This window comes from Bombina bombina, unplaced genomic scaffold, assembly GCF_027579735.1.
Source record: "Bombina bombina isolate aBomBom1 unplaced genomic scaffold, aBomBom1.pri scaffold_1002, whole genome shotgun sequence".
Lineage (NCBI taxonomy): Eukaryota > Metazoa > Chordata > Amphibia > Anura > Bombinatoridae > Bombina > Bombina bombina.
The window spans coordinates 29483-50619 of record NW_026511568.1 but is presented as its reverse complement, the minus strand read 5'-3'; the positions used below and the strand labels follow the sequence as shown (position 1 = coordinate 50619).

General features: G+C 39.6%; 1 protein-coding gene across 1 annotated transcript in view; it reads left to right on the top strand.

Moving 5' to 3' along the window:
• Positions 1-276: 276 nt before the first annotated feature.
• The window catches only part of LOC128643805 (1,4-alpha-glucan-branching enzyme-like), a gene marked incomplete at its 3' end in the record, with an annotated part of 35035 nt that continues 14174 nt past the window's right edge, over positions 277-21137 (top strand). The window contains exons 1-3 of the mRNA XM_053696628.1: positions 277-446; positions 2754-2869; positions 10035-10162. Of these exons, the coding sequence (XP_053552603.1) occupies positions 277-446; positions 2754-2869; positions 10035-10162 (414 nt within the window). The remainder of the gene's footprint in view (positions 447-2753; positions 2870-10034; positions 10163-21137) is intronic.

Below are 21137 nucleotides of genomic sequence, written 5' to 3'. Positions count from 1 at the left end.
TCATTTTGATTGTTATTAATTAATATTCTATAAAGGAGTATTTAATCGCTGGTGGGCAAAAGATTTTGCAACTAGATTAGTGTTATGTAAAACATAATAATCTTTTTCTCTTTTTGCACTCCACAGCCTGTTTAAAAAATGTGGCTTTTAACTTACCACTTTAAATGATTATCTCTCGTTTTAAGCCCATGGCAATATAGTGCTTAGTGTTGATTGGCTAAGCACATAAATAAAAAAAAGTAATTGTTTTATAAGAAATATCTTTCAAGCAACAATATGCCCACACATTTCACAGTACACCTCACAAAGTACAATGACATTTGGGAAATGAAAGAAAAAAACTTCAGAGAAACTGTCAAGGTTGGAAATGCCAGAATGAACATTAATTTAACTCTGGTTAATAATAGGAGCAAACTGGAGAAAGGAAGTTTGTTGCTGGAGGGAAAGTAAAGCATTTTACCGTTGTAAAAATAAACCTTGGCAAGGTAGATAAAATACAGGGAAGAAACTTTAAAAAAATAAATAAATACAAACTACTATAGTTTAAAATTAAAGGGACAGTCAACACCAGATTTTTTGTTGTTTAAAAAGAAAGATAATACCTTTATTACCCATTCCCCAGTTTTGCATAGCCAACACAATTATATAAATACACTGTTTACCTCTGTGATTATCTTGTATTTAAGCCTCTGCAGACTGCCCCCTTATTACAGTTCTTTTGACAGACTTGCTTTTTAGCCAATCAGTGCTCACTTCAGGGTAACTTCACATGCATGAGCTCAATGTTATCTATATGAAACACATGAATTAATGCCCTCTAGTGGTCAAAATGCATTCAGATTAGAGGCAGTCTTCAAGGTCTAAGAAATTGGCATATGAACCTCCTAGAATTAGCTTTCAACTAAGAATATCAAGAGAACAAAGCAAAATTGGTGATAGAAGTAAGTTGTTTAAAATTACATTCCCTATTTAAATCAAGAAAAAATGGGACTTGACTTTCCCTTTAAAGCTCTTATGCTGTCAATTTTTTTAAATTGAGTCCAAGATTTTTTTTTAAATTCATATATTTATCAGTATGTATACGACATAGCATTTTTTTATGATGTTCCCCAAACACTTGTGTTGCTGCATAATATCCAGGTATTAACTGGGTGTACTGTAATTGCACATTTTTGGAGATGGTTAAAGCCCTTCCTAAAGAGAGAGAGTTAAATTTAAAGGAAAATGTTTCTGAATGCATAATTAGTTTAAGGCATATATTTTGTAATGCCTTTAAAGGGATACTAAACCCATATTTTTTCATTCATGATCAAGATAGAGCATGCAAATTTAAGCAACTTTATTATTTACTCCTATTATTATTATTATTTTTTCTGCGTTCTCTTGGTATCTATTTGTAAAAGCAGGAATAAAAGCTTTAGAGCCGGCCCATTTTAGGCTCAGAACCTGTGTTTTGCGTGCTGATTGGGTGGCTAAATGCAAGCCCTATCCAGGGTAATGAACCAAAAATAGGCCAGCTCTAAAGCTTTCATTCCTGTTTTTTCGAACAGATACCAAGAGAACGAAAAAAAAATGACAATAGGAGTAAATTAGAAAGGTGCTTAAAATTGCATGCATCCCTTTAAGTTATATTCTGAATCTCTTGGTTATGTTTTAAATGTACCTTTTAGTCTCAATCTTGAAAGGGTCCTAAAGCCACCCCTATACTTGCAGACTTTTTTTGTGTTATCTGCTCGCGAGGCACAACCAACCAAGATACGACCTGTAGCTCCATTTACTTGCTGTAGCGTTCATAGGGACAGTCTACTTGAAAATGTTTGTTTAAAAGATAGATAATCCCTTTTATTACCCATTCCCCAGTTTTGCATAACCAACACGGTTATATTAATATACGTTTTACCTCTGTGATTACCTTGTATCTAAGCCTCTGCAGACTGTCCCCTTATTTGTTCTTTTGACAGACTTGCATTTTAGCCAATCAGTACTGAGTCATAAATAGCTCCACGGTAGTGCACAAAATGTTATCTATATGACACACACGAACTATCAATGTTTTACTGTGAAAAACTGTCAAAATACACTGAGACAAGAGGCGACTTTCAGCGGCTTAGAAAACAGTTTGAGTCTACCTAGGTTTAGATTTAAACAAAGAATGCCAAAATAAAAGCAACTTTGATTAAATATAAGTAAATTGTTTCAAATTGCATGCCCTGTCTGAATCATAAAAGGTTAATTTAGACTATCCCTTTAAGCTGTAGATTTACATTGCTCTGTTGGTTTTAAGCTATTGTACATTCAAAGCATCACTGCGAGCAAACACTATAGCAAGTAAGTGGCACTACTGTGTACTCCTGGTTGACTGCTCTTGAAGCAGATTAGGAAAAAAAAAGTCCGGATATGGGGGTGGCTGGTGTGGACCTTTTCAATTTAAAATTTATAACCAAACCAAGCGATTCAAAAGGCATTACATAGTATATGCCTTGAACTAATTTATATATACAGAAACAATTGAAATCTTCCCCTTTAACACTACTTCTGAAATTCTTAGTATAATAATATTTTCACCTAATTATCTGTGGCTTACAAGGTAGTATGTTTAACTTGCATGAAGTTTTAGTGTTGTAGTTGGTATGTGTGTATATGAAAATAAAATGCACAAAAACAAATTCAATTACCTGTGTTAAATATTCTAAGACAAAAAGTTACAGTAGAAGTATAAATGCAATATTTAATGGTTCTTTTTAAATTCATAGTTGGGAAGTTTTGAGATTTCTGCTTTCCAATTTGCGATGGTGGATTAAGGAATATGGTTTTGATGGGTTTCGTTTTGATGGTGTTACATCAATGCTTTATCATCACCATGGCATAGGTAAGTAATTTTTAACAGTAGTTTTCAACTTTTTTCTGTTTAGGTGTATATATATATATATATATATATATATATAACAGGGCAATTCCTATTAGTTACAATCTCAGTACTTACTGGAATCAATGTATTATGTATTGGCTTTAACTAGACAAGTAGAAATGGTATTCATTCTTTTTATGTAGCAATGAACAAAATTATTACTCCCCTTTAACCGTTTTGAAGTTGATGCCCTGACTTACCCCTTCCAATCTTAGTTCTTTTCGCTAAAGACTAGTCAGTGCAAAATACCTTATTTTGGACTTCATTACATGTATCATAGAGAGTCTGTGTGAAATTATATATATATATATATATATATATATATATATATATATATATATATATATATATATATATATATAAAATCAAATCTAATATACCCGAGGTGTTCCCCAGTTCATATACAGGCGTACCTCTGAGATATTGCGGGTTTGGTTCCATACCACCACAATTAAACTGTAGCACAAATATTATTTATCTTCTACATGAGCAAAAATAGAAATCATGCGTATCTCTTAATTTCACAGGTTTGTGTCAGATATATTAATGAAGTAAATATGTAGAAATCAGATATTTGTTTTATGTTTTCTGGAAATTAATATTTGATATTAATAAATACATATAGTTGTGACGTGAGTCACCAAGATCTGAGGGCCTGTTATTGGAACATTCTTTAGGCAGGAAGCACATGGGCTTAAGGATACCCAGAGACTGCATGGAGATGTGGAATATGATATGCTGGACACCCCATGTACTTTCATAACTCTCATATCCATGTCACCCTGTATCCATAAATACAGGATGGGTACAGGGTGTGAGTGCCCCTTGTGGGAGCAATTGTGACTCTATAAACCAAGTGGGCATATAGGACTTAATAGTTAATAAGAGCTGTTTTTATATTTTATTTACGTTTCTGATCTGATTGTGTCTCAGATATGAAGAGAGTTGACAGAAGGAAGAATTTTGATACTATAACACATATCTAAGATAAAATTAGGAATAGCTTTAGGATATAGCCTTATTAAGATAATAAAAGTCTTTGTTTAAATATGAGCAAGTAAAAACAGATATGTGATTAAGGTTAGGACAGTTTCGGCGGTTTCGAAAGTGATCCAAGCCTTACCACGTTCTGCTAAGCGCAAGCGTAGGGTTTATCATAGCGGCCCGGCCCAGGGTTTGTCCTCACAGATGGAAGATCCAGAGGCTCTATACGATGACGAGGCCCACTCTGATTCTTTGGAGGAGGCACCTTCTGGGTTTGAGTCCGTGTCATCTAAACCTCCGGCAGCGGAGGAGCCTGGTTACAGATTTAGGATGGAGAATTTGCACTTTCTGCTTCGTCAGGTGCTTGCTGCTCTGGAGGTTCCGGAAACTAAGATACCAGAGGAACCTGCGATTCCTAAGCTTGATAAGGTATACGAGGACAGGGCAGTAACTCAGTCTTTCTTAGTTCCCATTAAGATGGCTAATATTATTAAGAACGAATGGGAGCGATTAGGTTCTTCCTTTTCCCCTTCTTCCTTTTAAAAAACTGTTCCCCGTTCCGGACTCTCAGCTTGAGCTGTGGGGGACCATCCCTAAGGTGGATGTGGCTATCCCTACGCTCGCGAAGCGGACGACTATTCCCTTCGAGGATAGTTTGTAGTTTAAAGAGCCCATGGATAAAAAGCTGGAAAACATGTTGAGAAAGATGTTTCAGCACACAGGGTTTGTTTTTCAGCCAGCAGTGGCCGTTGCGGCGGTCTCTGGAGCTGCGACATATTGGTGTGAATCCCTGTGTGAAATGGTCGAGAGGGAGACATTCATCCACGAGATACAAGAGAAGATTAAGGCGCTGTAGATCACTAATTCTTTCATCTGTGATGCCTATATGCAAATTATTTGCCTGAATGCTAAGGTGTCGGGTTTTTCTGTTTTAGCGCGCAGGGCTCTGTGGCTAAAATCTTGGTCTGCGGACATGACCTCTAAGACGAGGCTGTTGTCCCTGCCTTTTCAAGGAAAGATCTTGTTCGGTCCAGGATTGGATTCGATCATATCCACGGTAACGAGAGGCAAGGGAGCTTTCCAACCACAGGATAAGAAGGCTAAGCCTAAAGGATCTACTTTTCGTCCCTTTGTGCGGACAAGGCCCAGCACCAGCAACCCACCGCACAAGCAGACCAGTCCAAGGGATTTTGGAAGCCTGCTCAAACTTGGAACATGTTTAAGCAGAGCAAGAAGCCCGCCGAGACAAAATCAGCATGAAGATGCGGCCCTCGACTGGTCTCCGGGTCACGTAGGGGGCAGATTATCTCTATTCTCAGACGCATGGTTGCAGGACGTTCAGGACCCTTGGGTTCTAGAGGTGCTCTCTCAGGGTTACAGAATAGGGTTCAGATCCCATCCGCCCGAGGGCAGATTTCTCCTGTCAAACCTGTCTTCAAGACCAGAAAAGAGAGAGGCCTTTCTAGAGTGTGTGAGAGATCTCACCTCTCGGGGTTATCATACCAGTACCCCTAGCAGAAAGGGGTCTAGGGCACTATTCCAACCTTTTTGTGGTTCCAAAGAAGGAGGGTATGTTCCGCCGGATTCTGGACCTAAAGTGTTTAAACAAGTTACTGAGTGTTCAATTGTTCAAAATGGAAACAATCAGATCTATTCTGCCCCTAGTTCAAGAGGGACAGTTCATGACGACTGTAGACTTGAAGGATGCTTACCTTCATGTGCCAATTCACAGGGACCACTTCAGTTTCCTAAGATTTGCATTTCTGGACCAACACTTTCAGTTTGTGGCCCTTCCTTTTGATCTAGCGACGACCCCGAGAGTCTTCACAAAAGTTCTGGGGGTGCTCCTTGCAGTGGCCAGATCCAGGGGCATTGCGGTGGTGCCTTACCTGGACGACATCCTAGTTCAGGTGCAGTCGCTCGGCCTCGCAGAGGATCATTCGAGGGCTCTTCTACTTCTGCTCCAATCTCACAGTTGGAAGATAAACGCAGGAAAGAGTTCCCTCGTTCCCAGCAACAGGGTGGAGTTCCTGGGCAAGATAATAGACTCTATGTCCATGAAGATATTTCTCACAGATCAGCAGCACAGGAAGCTTGCGTCCACCTGTCTTGCCCGTCAGTCCTCCACAAGCCTATCAGTGGCTCAATGTATAGAGGTCATACGTCTCGTGGTGTCAAGCATAGATGTCATCCCATTCGCCAGGTTCCATCTCAGACCTCTTCAATTGTGCATGTTGAGACAGTGGAAGAACGATCATTCATATCTATCACAGCTGATATCGATGGATGTTCGGACTGGGAACTCCCTCTCTTGGTGGATTCATTCCGGAGCAACTGTCCATGGGGACATCCCTCTTGCGACCTGGGAGATTATGACCATGGACGCCAGTCTGACAGGATGGGGAGCTGTTTGGGATGCCAGGATTGCACAAGGAAAGTGGTCCAGGGAGAAGTCTCTCCTTCCGATCAACATCCTAGAACTTGGAGCGGTTTACAATGCTCTGAAGGCTTGGCCTTCTCTGGAGTCGGTCAGTTTAATCAGATTCCAGACCAACAACATTACCTCGGTGGCTTACATCAATAATCAGGGGGGTACGAAGAGCTTCCTCGCGAGGGAGGTTTCTCGGATTCTGGAGTGGGCGAAGTCCCACGACTGCTCGCTGTCAGCGATTCACATTCCAGGTGTGGACAACTAGGAAGCAGACTTTCTCAGCAGACAATCCTTCAATCTGGGGGTGTTTGCATAGATTTGTCACAGATGTTTGCAGAGATTTGTCACAGATGTGGAGCGCCGGAGATAGATCTCATGGCATCCAGACTCAATTGCAATATACCTCGATACGGGTCGAGGTCCAGGGATCCCCGGGCAGAGCTAATAGATGCCTTTAGTGGTTCCTTGGGGATTCAGCCTAGCTTACATTTTTCCACCGTTACCACTTCTACCTCGCGTAGTGGCACGCATCAAACAGGAGCGGGCCCCGGCCATTCTGGTTGCTTCTTCGTCGCCGCGGAGGACGTGGTTTGCGGATCTGGTGGGGATGTCATCCTCTCCGCCTTGGAGGTTATCTTGTCGCAGGGATCTGTTTCACAGGACCCCTTTCAACATCGTAATCTAGATTCTCTGTGTGGATATTGAACGCCTAGTCTTGGCCAAGAGATGCTTTTCAGAAAGTGTGATTGATACTCTATTTCAGGCAAGGAAGCCAGTGACTCGTCGCATCTACCATAAGGTGTGGAGGACTTACTTGTCCTGGTGTGAGAAGCATGGATATCCTTGGCATAAGATGAAGGTATCCAGGATTCTGTCCTTTTTCCAAGATGGTTTGGAGAAGGGTCTTGCCTCTAGTTACTTAAAGGGACAGATTTCAGCATTATCAGTTTTGTTGCATAGGAGACTCGCTGAGCTCCCTGACATTCAATATTTTGTTCAGGCTCTGTCTAGAATCAGGCCTGTCTTTAGACAGTCGGCTCCACCTTGGAGCTTAAACTTAGTCCTTAAAGTTTTGCAGAGGGTTTCATTTAAACCTATGCATTCCATAGACATTAAGATTCTGTCCTGGAAGGTTCTCTTCCTGTTGACTGATGCATCGGCATGCAGCGTATCTGAACAAACTGCCTTGCAATGTGATCCTCCTTATCTAGTGTTTCATGAGGATAAGGCTGTACTTTGCACTGGGTTGGGTTTTCTCCACATGGTGGTGTCTAACCGTAACAAGAAATAGTTGTTCCTTCTTTGTGTCCTAACCCTTCTTCGAAGGAGAGGTTACTTCATAACCTGGATGTGGTTCGTGCCTTGAAGTTCTATCTTCAGGCTACAAAGGATTTCAGACAGTCTACATCTCGTTTTGTGGTGTATTCTGGGAAGTGCAAGGGGCAAAGGGCCTCTGCTACTTCTTTGTCTTTTTAGTTGAGGAGCTTGATTCGCTTGGCTTATGAGACAACTGGACATAAGCCTCCTCAGAGGATCACGACTCATTCAACTAGAGCTGTGGCTTCGTCTTGGGCCTTCAAGAATGAGGCCTCTATGGAGCAAATTTGTAAGGGCTACCTGTTCCTCCTTACACACTTATACAATGTTTTACAAATTTGACGTTTTTGCTTCTGCGGAAGCTGTTTTTGGGAGAGAGGTTTTGCAGGCTGTGGTGCCCTCAGATTAGGGTCCGCCTTTTACCCTCCCGGTTTCATTCAGTGTCCTTTAGAGCTTGGGTATATGTTCCCAATTGTAATAGCCATGGACTCTCCTCCCCTTTTTAGATGGAAAACATAAATTATGCTTACCTGATGATTTCATTTCCATCGAGGGGAGGAGAGTCCATGGCTCCCGCCCGTATTTCCCTTGGGCGGCCCTAAATTTATTCATCTTCTGGCACCTTTTTTACCCTGATATTTCTCCTACTGTTCCTGATCCCTAGGCAGAATGACTGGGGGATGAGGGAAGTAGGGGAGGTATTTAAGCCTTTGGCTGGGGTGTCTTTGCCTCCTCCTAGTGGCAAGGTTCATAATTCCCAAGAGTAATGAATGAAGCCGTGGACTCTCCTACCGTCGATGGAAATGAAATTATCAGGAAAGCATAATTTATGTTTTATCATTAAATTGTGATTACTACTTTTTGTTCAGCATATTTGAACTGTAATGAGTGTCTTCTTGACAATCTGGATGTTTTAAGAGCTCTCAAATATTATGTGGAAGCCACAGAAGATTTCAGACTGTCATTTTTTTATTTATTTTTTAATATACTGATGCTTCTATTGATCATATTTGCAAACAGCTACTTTGTTGTCTTTGCAGACTTTTATCACTTTGATCTGTATGTCTTATTATTATTATTATTATTAGTTGTTTGTAGAGAGCCAACAAATTCTGCCGGATCAGCAGTACCTGAATTCACTGTTTGTCTCCTAATATTTCATTGTGATTTTGTGGACTTCACTGCTTGGGTATAGATTCCCACACATGATAACTTGTGGACTCTCACTATCTGATGAAAGAAAACAAAATTTATGCTTACCTGATAAATTAATTTCTTTCATGATGGTGAGTCCATGAGTCCCGTCCTTTTTTTATGTTCAGATGGCTAGAGTACTTGTTTTGCACTCTGCTTTTTTTGCTGCGTTTTCTGTTTTACTCATCTGCTTGGCTATATGTATGACTGAGAATCATGGAAAGTGGAAGAGATTTAAAGCTCTGGTGTGTTTGGTGTCTTGTGTCTCCTCCTAGTGGTCAGGAGGAGACTTTCCCCACATTTGATGAGTCACAGACTCTCACCATCATGAAAGATGGCAAGTTCATTTTAAAGTCAACTGAAAAAAAAAGCTACATTTTATACAATCCTGTAGAAACGTTTAGAAATATAATCATTGTTGAAAAGGAAAAAAAGTTTTATTTTATATTTATTTTTTTAATTGCTATGCAGAAGAAATACTAACTTTAGAGCTAGGTATCATTAAAGCTAAATCAATATAGTCTGATATCAAACTAGGTAAGGTTTTTTTTTTTTCCCCTTAAATTGAAATATCTGGAAAATTAATGGGACAAACCTAACATTTTTTTGTCATGAGTCAGAGCATAAATATTTTTATTAAACTTTTTTACTTCATTCTCATTGTGTTTTTTGTTGAAGAGAATGTGTAGGGTAAGTAGCGTGTGTCTGGAGCAGTTTTGCTGCATAACTTTTAATCTTTTGAACACTAGATGGCAGCAGTGTTTCCACAATGTATAACATTAAAATCATTTTTGCACAACTTTTGTCATATTGTGCTCCAGACGTGAGTGCTGCCTACCTGCTTTAAAAAATATCTATATTTATATGTATGCTCTGTCCAGATTGTGAAATAAAAACGTTAGTTTCATGTCCATTTTAATCATTCCTTCTGAAATACTACATTTCAAATGTTATTGCAATCAAGATATGTAAGCATTTGCAAAAACAGGATTACTTGAACCTTCTATCAAACTAAAATGTAATTTCTTTTTACTGCATAAATAACTGCAGTGATTGTTGAGTTTTCTTTGTTGTTGTTTTTTTTAAATTATATTTGCTTAACAGTTTGCAAAATCTGATTTTAACATGTTATTTAGTTTGACATACAGTATAAATACAGTATACATTTTTATCCCTTTGAACTTTTTTCCCTTCCCCTAGGATGTGGTTTCTCTGGTGACTACAGTGAGTATTTTGGCCTACAAGTGGATGAAGACTCGCTTGTGTACCTTATGTTGGCAAACCACATGGTCCATTCCTTTTATCCTCACTGCATTACAGTAGCAGAGGTATTTACAGCTTCTTTCATAAGGCATAATAGACATTTTTTTAAAAAAAAGCTGTCATATTTCTGTGATTCTTAAACGGAAACCTTTAAAATCTATATATTTTATTTTGACACTTAGTTTGATGCTTGGTGGTGGTAAATCATGGTATATCATAATGTGCAAAAACCAACAAAAGAAATGCTGGACTGAGTGAATCCTGTGTGTGGCGTGATAAGGCATAAACTTAGGTAATTACCTAAGTTTATGCCTTATCACGCCACACACAGGATTCATTCAGTCCAGCATTTATTTTGTTGTTTTTTGTTTATCATAAGTTTGCCAGGCAGCACTGCAGGGCTGAGATTTATACTGTTTGAGGGTTACTATCCCATGGAGGGCACACAATTTTACTCTCTCCTACCAGCGGTCCCACGGGATGAGCCGGACACAGAACTGGCCAGAGTATTCTCGACCAGTAAATCAGATTATGCATTGAGTGATTTGTTTGAGGATATGGACATATTATGAGGCCTATTTATCAAGCCGTCAACCGCAAATACGCTGGAATTCTGCAGCGTAATTGTGGCGAGCCTGATTCACCCTATTTATCAAAGCCTACAGACCGGCAAAAGTTGAAATTTGTGACGTAACACGATTCACCAGTCTAAATCTGACACAGATCGATGCTTACGTCATTACAGATGTTCCGAATACAAATTCGTCACTATCTGACAACTTTTGCAAGTTATCAAACTTCTAACAGGTACGCTCGCCACTATTCTGGCCCAGCGTACCTGCTTTTCAATCCGCCACCCTGGAGGCCGCAGATGCCATAGGAATTAATGGGAGTCTGAAAGCGGTGAAAGCTCATATTCTCGATGCTGCCAGATATCCCATTGATTTCTATGCTAGAATAAAATTAACGTTTACACCTAACACCCTAACATAAACCCCGAGTCTAAACACCCCTAATCTGCTCCCCCCGACATCGCCGCCTCCTAAATAATATTAACCCCTATCCCGCCGCTCCCGGAGCCCACCGCAACTAAATAAATATATTAACCCCTATCCTGCCTCTCTCGGAGCCCACCGCAAATCTAATAGTTATTAACCCCTATCCCACTGCTCCTGGAGCCCTTTGCAACTAAATAAATGTATTGACCCCTAAACCCCTGGCCTCCTGCATCACTACCACTTACTAAACCTATTAACCCCTAAACCGCCAGCCCCCCACATCGCCATAAACTAATTTAAGCTATTAACCCCTAAACCTAACAACCCGCTAACTTTACATTATAATTACCTCATCCCTATCTTATAATAAATTTAAACTTACCTTTAGAATTAAAACAAACTATATTAAACTATTAATTAACATACCCTAACTATTATACTAAAATTACATTAAACTATATTAAACTTAATCTACCCTAACTATTATACTAAAATTACATTAAACTACAAATTAAATTAACTATATTATATATTTAAAAATCTAACCCTACTCAAATTGTTTAAATCTAATAATAGTAAATCTACTATTAAAAATGACTAAGTTACAAAAAAATAACAACTAAGTTACAAAAAATAAAAAACACTAAATTACACAAAATAAAAAATAATCAATATTTAAATCAAATATTTAAACTAATTACAAATATTTAAACTAATTACACCTAATCTAATAGCCCTATGAAAATAAAAAAATAAAAAAAAAACCCTAGCCTAAACTGCTAATAGCCCTTAAAAGAGCCTTGTGCGGGGCATTGCCCCAAAGAAATCTGCTCTTTTACCTGTTAAAATAATAAATACAAATACCCCCCCCCCCAACAGTGAAACCCACCACCTACACAACCAAACCCCCCAAATAAAAACCTTTCTAAAAAACCTAATGGCATTTATCTCTTTCAGCTCAAACTTCTAATCTAAAATTAAAACCCACTGAATAAACCCTTAAAAAAAACTAACACTAACCCCCGAAGATCCACTTACAGTTTTTGAAGACCCGACATCCATCCTCAACGAAGCAGCAAAGTCTTCATCCAGATGGCATTTCTATCTTCATCCATCCGTTGCGGATGAAGATAGAATTAAGGTGGAAAAAATCCTATTGGCTTTTGCAATCAGCCAATAGGATTGAGCTTTCATCCTATTGGCTGATCCAATCAGCCAATAGGATTGAGCTTGCATTCTATTGGCTGATTGGAATAGCCAATAGAATGCAAGCTCAATTCTATTGGCTGATTGGATAAGCCAATAGGATGAAAGCTCAATCCTATTGGCTGATTGCAACAGCCAATAGGATTTTTTCCACATTAATTCCTATTGGCTGATAGAATTCTATCAGCCAATCGGAATGTAAGGGACGCCATATTGGATGACGTCATTTAAAGGGAAACTTCATTGTTCAGAAGACGTCGGAAGAAGAGGATTCTCGGTGCCGCATGTCTTGAAGATGGAGCCGCTCCACGCCAGAGGGATGAAGATAGAAGATGCCCGCTTGGATGAAGACTTCGGCCCGCTTGGATGAAGACTTCTACCGGCTTCGCTGAGGACTTCTGCTGCTTCGTTGAGGATGGATGTCGGGTCTTCAAAAACTGTAAGTGGATCTTCGGGGTTAGTGTTTGACAGTTTAGTTTAGTTTTTTATTTTGGGGGGGCGGGTTTTTTCTTTTTTTTTTAAATATTAGTTTTTATTGAAGTTTTTCATTTACAAAATATAATCAACAAGATAAACAATATACAACTCTTAGCTGTACATTCTTTGTTTTCCACTGTCAATACCTCGCTGTGTGCGTCACTCAAGATCTTAAAACTTTCTGACAAACAAGCCTTGGGCAACCTTTGGTGAGTATTGGTTGATATAGTTGTGAGTTTGTTATTGCCTGACTAGAGAGACCCACGAGGTGAGAGAGAAGAAGGTAAATCAGTAAGGCGAATACATTTTCATTATGAACAATTAACAGTAAACGGGTATTCCACAGGTTTGACGGCTAACAGGTTCAATATAGCCTGTAGCTTATAACTTAACTTATCACTTATGACCATCCTTCCTTTCCCCCAGAGCCAGTGTTAATTTTGACGACAAATTTCAATTTAGTCTTAGTTTTAGTCTTTTGACTAAAATGCCATTTTAGTTTTAGTCGTATTTTAGTCATCTGAATTGTTTTAGTTTTAGTCTAGTTTTAGTCGACTGAATCTCCAGTAGATTTTAGTCGACTAAATCTCTAGTATCTACTGGAGATTTAGTCGACTAAAATCTACTGGAGATACAGAAGTGCAACTTTAAAATATAAAAAAAACAAAACTGTAAACTGTATTGGCTGTATTGCACATATTACCCAATATAAAAACTTTAACAGTTCTCTGTTAATAATTAAAACAAGTATCAAGTAACTCAACATAACAAAAAGTTTCTGCAGCTAGCACAGGCACAGCATAACTTAAATCCATACTCATGGGTTATGCTTATTTCTATAGGAAGAATCAGTTGATTGTTCACAGATTCGAAACATTTTCGGCAACGAAATTATCACTGCTCTAGAACTTTGAAACAAATTATATAGTCCTGGAGTAAAGGTTTATTAACCTGATTTGATTTATGGTATTAAGGTTTGAACATGCAATACAGATTTAACAGATTTAACTGTTGTGGTATATAACATGTCTTTATTTATCTTAAAATTTAATAAAATTAAGTTTAGTAAATTTTACAAAAGAGCAGTAATTGGATAGGGATTGATTAACACCTTGCATAAAATGTTTTTGTCAGCAAATTTTGATTTAGTTTTAGTCAGTCTTTTGACTAAAATGTCATTTTGATTTAGTTTTAGTCATAGTCTTTTGACTAAAATGTCATTTTGATTTAGTTTTAGTCATAGTCTTTTGACTAAAATGTCATTTTAGTTTTAGTCGTATTTTAGTCATCAGAATTTCTTTAGTTTTATAGTCATTTTAGTCTAGTTTTAGTCGACGAAATTAACACTGCCCAGAGCTTTTGCTCTAAACTCTCATGCTCAGAGAGGGAGTCTGTGTGTTATTAATAGATGGGGTGTCCCAGTAAAATTTTACGTCTAAATATATAGGGAGCCTATTAGTTCGATAGTAGCCATACTGTTCTAAAGGTAAGATATCATCCATTTTTTGGAGCCAAAGTGCTATAGTGGGGAGTTGAGGGGATTTCAGTATGTGGCAATAACTAGCCTAGCGCAGTTGAGTCCCAAGTGTAATAGTGCAACTCGCAGTTTACATTTATTTATGGGGGTCTTGTTAAGTAACGCTAATTCTGGCGTTAAAGTAAAGTCTTCCTTGGGGGGGCTTTTTTATTTTCATAGGGCTATTAGATTAGGTGTAATTAGTTTAAATATTTGATAATTTTATTTTGTGTAATTTAGTGTTTATTTTTTTGTAACAGTGTTTTTTATTTTGTGTAACTTAGTTTTTTTTATTTTTTGTAACTTAGTTGTTATTTTTTTGTAACTTAGTAATTTTTAATCGTCAATTTAAATAATTTGAGTAGGGTTAGGTTTTTAAATATATTATATAGTTAATTTAATTTGTAGTTTAATGTAATTTAGTTTAATAGTTAGGGTAGGTTAATTAATAGTTTCATATAGTTTAATGTAATTTAATGTATTTTTAGTATAATAGGGTATATTAATTAATAGTTTAATATAGTTTAATGTCATTTTAGTATAATAGTTAGGGTAGGTTAATTAGTAGTTTAATATAGTTTATTTTAGTTCTAAAAGTACGTTTTAATTTATTATAAGATAGGGAGGAGGTAATTATAATGTAAAGTTAGCGGGTTGTTAGGTTTAGGGGTTAATAGGTTAATTTAGTTTATGGCGATGTGGGGGGCTGGCGGTTTAGTGGTTAATACGTCTAGTAAGTGCTAGTGATGTGGGAGTTTAGGGGTTAATACATTTATTTAGTTGTAGAGGACTCCGGGAGCAGCGGGATATGGGTTAATAACTTAGAGTTGCGGCAGGATAGGGGTTAATACATTTGTTATAGTTGCGGTGGGCTCTGGGAGAGGCGGGCTATTGGTTAATACATTTTAGTTGCGGTGGGGTCTCGGGGAGCGGCGGGATAGGGGTTAAACATTTTAGTATAGTGGCGGTGTTTAGTGACAGGATATAAATAAAGTTGGGAAAAAGCCAAATAACAGCGAGATCGATGACTGTTAGTTAACAGTCCGCTGCTCATTGCCCCGTACTTGGTGCGCAGCTTTTTGACGGCTTTTTTGATAAATAAGGAGATTGTATTCAGTTCCGCGGCCACGATGTTAGGGGAGCGTATTGGTGCCGGCGAATGCAGCATAGTTGAAATTGATTATCCCAGGTTCGATAAAATATATAGAAAAAAAAGTGGCCAACACTAAAGCTTTTGTAATGAATGTGAAACACACCAAATGCCTGCGAGACACCAATACAATACAATACATGTCTGGAATACAACACAAAGATTTCAAACCCGCAGATACCACAATAGGAATAGAAGTCGCGGGAGGTCATGTAACAGATTCAGGGATCTAAATCACCTAGTGGGAATAGTCACTTTTAGACCCAGTGATGTTGACTCAGGTGAGGATTGCAGTATATCAGAATCAGAAAAATCCAATAAGGATAGATCAGGAATCTTGAAACAGAATCAAGATGCAGCAGTTTATGATATGCATACTCATAATATAGGTACACAACCAGCTACGAGACCTAAGGAGAAAGGGAAATATTATTCTACCCCTAGTAACATCTCTCAGGTATTGCCTACTAATACTAGGGATAGTTTTACCTTCAGTTAGCACACATCTAGGCACCAACCAGGTAGATCAGGTTTTTTCTTTGACCCAGAGGAACCGAGAAGGTTGAGGGGCCACAACAGAACAGGTATCCTCTCAGGGGGGCGAAACCAGCCACCAAATACAAACCCTCAGCGTCATAAACCTCTCAAAGATTGTTTTATGTAAACCACAGGTTCAACTTTTGAGCTTGTGTTTGGGTTTCGTACCCTTGACTGGATTTAATTTGTTTAAAACTATGCTAAATTTAAATTGTCTTGTTCGTAACATCACACTTAAGAAACAGTTCTCTGGTAGTGATGAGCAATCTATAACTGTTCCAGATGATACTATTGTTGCTCACAATATAGCGAGAATAAATGTCAAAACTGACCTAAGTTTTTCTGAAACATGTGATGACATTTCATTAGACAAGCTAGCTAGCGAAACATATGTTGATACCTCACAAATCAATGTGTAGGTTTAAAAAAAAAAAAAAAAAATCTACCTTCCATCCAATCCACAGCAGGGGCCCCCTTGTGGAGAAGTTCTATAATAGAGTGGAAAAGGATCTCAAAGATCTTGCATTTAATAAAAACAAACGTGAGATCATGGATAATTTATCTAAATTAGAAAGACAGGCTCTACAGGAGCTTTAAACTAATGATGATATTGTGATCAGAGCAGCTGACAAGGGGGATTCTGTTGTGGTGATGGATAGACAGGCATACAGAGATGAGGCTTTACACCAACTTACCAACAACACCCAATATTCAGTTTTACCAGCTGACCCCACTAAATTGTACCAGAAGGAATTGATGCACCTTCTTGATGATGGTCTTGAACAGAGATTTCTCCAACATTGGTGTGTCCGGTCCACGGCGTCATCCTTACTTGTGGGAATATCTCTTCCCCAACAGGAAATGGCAAAGAGTCCCAGCAAAAGCTGTCCATATAGTCCCTCCTAGGCTCCGCCCACCCCAGTCATTCTCTTTGCCGTTGCACAGGCAACATCTCCACGGAGATGGTTAAGAGTATGTGGTGTTTAGTTGTAGTTTTTTTATTCTACTATCAAGAGTTTATTTTAAAATAGTGCTGGTATGTACTATTTACTCTGAAACAGAAAAAGAGGAAGATTTCTGTTTGTGAGAGGAAGATGATTTTAGCAGCTGTAACTAAAATCGTTTGCTTTTTCCACATAGGACTGTTGAGATGAAGTAACTTCAGTTGGGGGAAACAGTTAGCAGGCTTTTCTGCTTAAGGTATGACTAGCCATATTTCTAACAAGACTGTGTAATGCTGGAAGGCTGTCATTTTCCCCTCATGGGGACCGGTAAGCCATTTTCTTAGTCTCAAACAGAATTAAGGGCTTAATATGGGCTATAAAACTGGTAGACACTTTTAGGGGCAAAATCGATTGATTTATTTGAGCATTTTATACATGTTTATGTCTGAAATTCACACTTATAAGCTTGGGGAACGTTTTTTAACGTCAGGCACTGAGTTAGACACCTTTCCAGTCAGGAAGGGCCTTCCCAGTTGTAGGCTGAGCCTCATTTTCGCGCCATTACTGCGCAGTTACTTTTGAGAGCAAGATATGCAGATGCATGTGTGTGGATCTGAAAGTGGTTAGAAAAGTTCCTAGAAGGCTTCTTTTGGTATCGTATTCCCCCCTGGGTTTGGTAAAGTCGCAGCAAAGGCTGTAGCTGGGACTGTAGAGGGGTTAAAACTGTAACAGGCTCCGGTTTCTTTATTTTAAGGGTTAATGCTCTGAAAATTGCTGTGCAATACTTTTAATGCTTTAAGACACTGTGGTGAAAATTTGGTAAATTTTGAACAATTCCTTCATACTTTTTCACATATTCAGTAATAAAGTGTGCACTGTTTAAAATTTAAAGAGACAGTAACGGTTTTGTTTTAAAACGTTTTTTTGTACTTTCTTGACAAGTTTAAGCCTGTTTAACATGTCTGCTCCTTCAGATAAGCTATGTTCTATATGTTTGAAGATCAATGTGTCTCCCCCTTCAAAATTGTGTGATAATTGTGCCATAGCGTCCAAACAAAGTAAGGACAGTACTGCCACAGATAGTAAAGTTGCCCAAGATGATTCATCAGATGAAGGGAGTAGACATAGTTCTACATCATCTCCTTCTGTGTCTATGCCAGTTTTGCCCACGCAGGAGGCCCCTAGTACTTCTAGCGCGCCAATGCTTATTACTATGCAACAATTGACGGCAGTAATGGATAACTCCATAGCAAATATTTTATCCAAAATGCCTGCATATCAGAGAAAGCGCGATTGCTCTGTTTTAAACACTGTAGAGCAGGAGGGCGCTGATGATAATTGTTCTGTCATACCCTCACACCAATCTGAAGGGGCCATGAGGGAGGTTTTGTCAGATGGGGAAATTTCAGATTCAGGAAAAATTTCTCAACATGCTGAACCTGATGTTGTGACATTTAAATTTAAATTAGAGCATCTCCGCGCACTGCTTAAGGAGGTGTTATCTACTCTGGATGATTGTGACAACCTGGTCATTCCAGAAAAAATATGCAAAATGGACAAGTTCCTAGAGGTTCCGGTGCACCCCGACGCTTTTCCTATACCCAAGCGGGTGGCGGACATAGTGAATAAGGAGTGGGAGAAGCCCGGCATACCTTTTGTCCCCCCTCCTATATTTAAGAAATTATTTCCTATGGTCGACCCCAGAAAGGACTTATGGCAGACAGTCCCTAAGATCGAGGGGGCAGTTTCTACTCTAAACAAGCGTACTACTATCCCTATCGAGGATAATTGTGCTTTCAAAGATCCTGTGGATAAAAAATTGGAGGGTTTGCTTAAAAAGATTTTTGTACAGCAAGGTTACCTCCTGCAACCCATTTCGTGCATTGTTCCTGTCACTACAGCAGCGTGGTTCTGGTTCGAGGAACTAGAAAAGTCGCTCAGTAGAGAGACTCCGTATGAGGAGGTTATGGACAGGGTTCACGCACTCAAGTTGGCTAATTCTTTTATTTTAGATGCCGCTTTGCAATTAGCTAGATTAGCGGCGAAAAATTCAGGGTTTGCAATTGTGGCGCGCAGAGCGCTTTGGCTGAAGTCTTGGTCAGCGGATGTATCTTCCAAGACAAAATTGATTAATATCCCCTTCAAGGGTAAAACTCTCTTTGGACCAGAATTGAAAGAGATTATCTCAGACATCACTGGGGGAAAGGGCCACGCCCTCCCGCAAGATAGGCCTTTCAAAGCCAAGAATAAGTCTAATTTTCGTTCCTTTCGCAATTTCAGGAACGGACCAGCTTCCAACTCTGCATCCTCTAAACAAGAGGGTAATGCTTCACAAACCAAACCAGCCTGGAAACCCATGCAAGGCTGGAACAAGGGTAAGCAGGCCAAGAAGCCTGCTGCTGCTAACAAGACAGCATGAAGGAGTAGCCCCCGATCCGGGACCGGATCTAGTAGGGGGCAGACTCTCTCTCTTTGCTCAGGCTTGGGCAAGAGATGTTCAGGATCCCTGGGCACTAGAAATAGTTTCTCAGGGTTATCTTCTGGAATTCAAGGAATTACCCCCAATGGGAAGGTTCCACATGTCTCACTTATCCTTAAACCAAATAAAGAGACAGGCATTCTTACATTGTATAGAAGACCTGTTAAAAATGGGAGTGATACACCCAGTTCCAACGGCGGAACAGGGAATGGGATTTTACTCAAATCTGTTTGTGGTTCCCAAAAAAGAGGGAACTTTCAGACCAATTCTGGATTTAAAGATCCTAAACAAATTTCTCAGGGTTCCATCGTTCAAAATGGAAACCATTCGAACAATTCTACCTACAATCCAGGAAGGTCAATTTATGACTACCGTGGATCTAAAGGATGCGTATCTACATATTCCTATCCACAAGGATCATCATCAGTTCCTAAGGTTCGCCTTTCTGGACAAACATTACCAGTTTGTGGCGCTCCCATTCGGGTTAGCCACTGCTCCAAGGATTTTCACAAAGGTACTCGGGTCCCTTCTAGCGGTCCTAAGACCAAGGGGCATTGCAGTAGTACCTTACTTGGACGACATTCTGATACAAGCGTCGTCTCTCTCAAAGGCAAAGGCTCACACAGACATCGTTCTGGCCTTTCTCAGATCTCACGGATGGAAGGTGAACATAGAAAAAAGTTCCCTGTCTCCGTCGACAAGAGTTCCTTTCTTGGGAACAATAATAGATTCTTTAGAAATGAGGATTTTCCTGACAGAAGTCAGAAAGTCAAAGCTTCTAAACGCTTGTCAAGTTCTTCATTCTATTCCACGTCCTTCCGTAGCTCAGTGCATGGAAGTGGTAGGGTTGATGGTTGCAGCAATGGACATAGTTCCTTTTGCGCGAATTCATCTAAGACCATTACAACTGTGCATGCTGAAACAGTGGAATGGGGACTATACAGACTTGTCTCCAGTGATTCAAGTAGATCAGAAGACCAGAGACTCACTCGTTGGTGGCTAACCCTGGACCACCTGTCCCAGGGAATGAGCTTCCGCAGACCAGAGTGGGTCATCGTCACGATCGACGCCAGTCTAGCAGGCTGGGGCGCGGTCTGGGAATCCCTGAAAGCTCTTCTCCCGATAAACATTCTGGAACTGAGAGCGATATTCAATGCTCTCAGGGCTTGGCCTCAACTAGCAAAGGCCAGATTTATAAGATTCCAATCAGACAACATGACGACTGTTGCTTATATCAATCATCAGGGGGGAACAAGGAGTTCCCTGGCGATGAGAGAAGTGACCAAAATAATAGAATGGGCAGAGGATCACTCCTGCCACCTATATGCGATCCACATCCCAGGTGTGGAAAACTGGGAGGCGGATTATCTGAGTCGTCAGACATTCCATCCGGGGGAGTGGGAACTTCACCCGGAGATCTTTGCCCAATTAACTCAATTATGGGGCATTCCAGACATGGATCTGATGGCGTCTCGTCGGAACTTCAAGGTTCCTTGCTACGGGTCCAGATCCAGGGATCCCAAGGTGGCTCTAGTGGATGCACTAGTAGCGCCTTGGACCTTCAACCTAGCCTATGTGTTTCCACCGTTTCCTCTCATTCCCAGGCTGGTAACCAGGATCAAGCAGGAGAGGGCCTCGGTGATCTTGATAGCTCCTGCGTTGCTCGCAGGACTTGGTATGCAGACCTGGTGAATATGTCATCGGTTCCACCATGGAAGCTACCTCTGAGACAG